We start from the raw sequence: 1,436 nt of genomic DNA, 5'->3' as shown, positions 1-1,436 counted from the left end.
GAATTCTGACTTTAATCTCAGAATTCTGACTTTAGTCTCAGAATTCTGACTTTAATCTCAGAATTCTGGATCTTAATGTAGATGTGCACCATAAAGGAAGAGATGTGGAAGCACTCAGCTTCACTGACAAAGATGTGAGTTATTTGAGGCGGCCAGATACACATTGGTGGAAAATGACGGAATTAGGCAACTTTTTACGTGCCCGAGGGTCCCCTCATTAATGGAGGAGCAGAAGGTCATTAAAACAAGAGAGCTAGTCTCTAAAACAGACATGGCTACAGCTTGATGCTGACATGTTTGTTAGCTGTCAGAATTCTTCCGTATCGACGCGCTGATTAGCCTGCAAAAACCAATTGAGGAAAGCTGGAGCTCATTGCGGCCCTCCATCAGCAGATCCCAAAGAAACTGGCAACTCAAAGAAAAAATAAATTAATTGCATCTTGACAAAAAAACAATCTGACAAATAAAGTTAACTAAATGTTTTCACTGCAAAAAGCTAACTTAAAGTCAGGCAAATTAAAATTTATATAAAATGTGCAACTCATTTTGAAAATGAAAAATGTAAAAGTTACCACACAGCTTCAGAGTGAGACAGCAGGCTGTCGAAATATTGAAGATGTGTGAAAATTCTAGGAATAAAACTCCTCCCAACTCTTCAGTTACATAATCAAACACCAAAAAACGGCAAGAAATTCAAGCTTTTAGGTGAATAATTGGATTCCTTATAATCAGTCCCACAGCATCACACACCCTATTTAACAGTTGACGGGAGGGGAGGGGCTTTCTCACTTTCAGATTAGTAAACTCCAGTTTTAGGTTTGTGATGTAGGACAGAGATGAGCTTAGATCCTCTTATAGGCTAATTTTGCGAAGATTAACAAATATCTCTTTTTTTTTTGCTTTGAAAAGAAAACACCAGAAAACAGACATTAGATGACTATTAAAGGGGAAGCATCTTTTTTAAAACTGAGGTATTAATAAAAAAAAGAAACATTCAGATGGGTGTTTTTTAGGCTTTTATGCATGGAGATTTATTTACCGAGGATACTTTTGATCATACTTTCAAACATCTGAGTAAAACAGCTTGTTATTGGTATGAAATCAACCCGTTTCCCCATCAGGACATGCTGATGTTTCTGTACCACGAGGGTTCCTGGACCCGAGGGATCTTCCGGCGCTCAGCGGGAGCCCGGGCCGTCAGAGAGCTGAGGGAGTCTCTGGATGGCGGACAGCTTCAGCTTCCTCTCACACGGGAGCACATCTTCATCATCGCCGGAGTCTTCAAGGTACGGAGCCGCTCCATCTTCCAAAAACAGTTCCACCACTGTCACATTTTCTGACCTTAGAATAATAAATCCACACCAAGTAATGCGTTGTTTGAACTTTTTATTCTTGTTGCATATAAAATCTGAAAAGTGTGGCATGCATTGAGTCAG

At 39.8% G+C, this 1,436-nt stretch overlaps 1 protein-coding gene across 1 annotated transcript in view; it reads left to right on the top strand.

Annotated features, from left to right (window-relative positions):
* The window catches only part of arhgap20 (Rho GTPase activating protein 20), a 45,652-nt gene that overhangs the window by 41,086 nt on the left and 3,130 nt on the right, over positions 1–1,436 (top strand). Inside the window, exon 14 of the mRNA XM_015377839.1 lies at positions 1,122–1,286. Coding sequence (XP_015233325.1) covers positions 1,122–1,286 — 165 coding nt within the window. The remainder of the gene's footprint in view (positions 1–1,121; positions 1,287–1,436) is intronic.

Source organism: Cyprinodon variegatus, unplaced genomic scaffold, assembly GCF_000732505.1.
Source record: "Cyprinodon variegatus isolate N-32 unplaced genomic scaffold, C_variegatus-1.0 Scaffold9, whole genome shotgun sequence".
In the NCBI taxonomy this organism is placed as follows: domain Eukaryota; kingdom Metazoa; phylum Chordata; class Actinopteri; order Cyprinodontiformes; family Cyprinodontidae; genus Cyprinodon; species Cyprinodon variegatus.
This window is presented reverse-complemented; position numbering and strand designations above follow the sequence as displayed.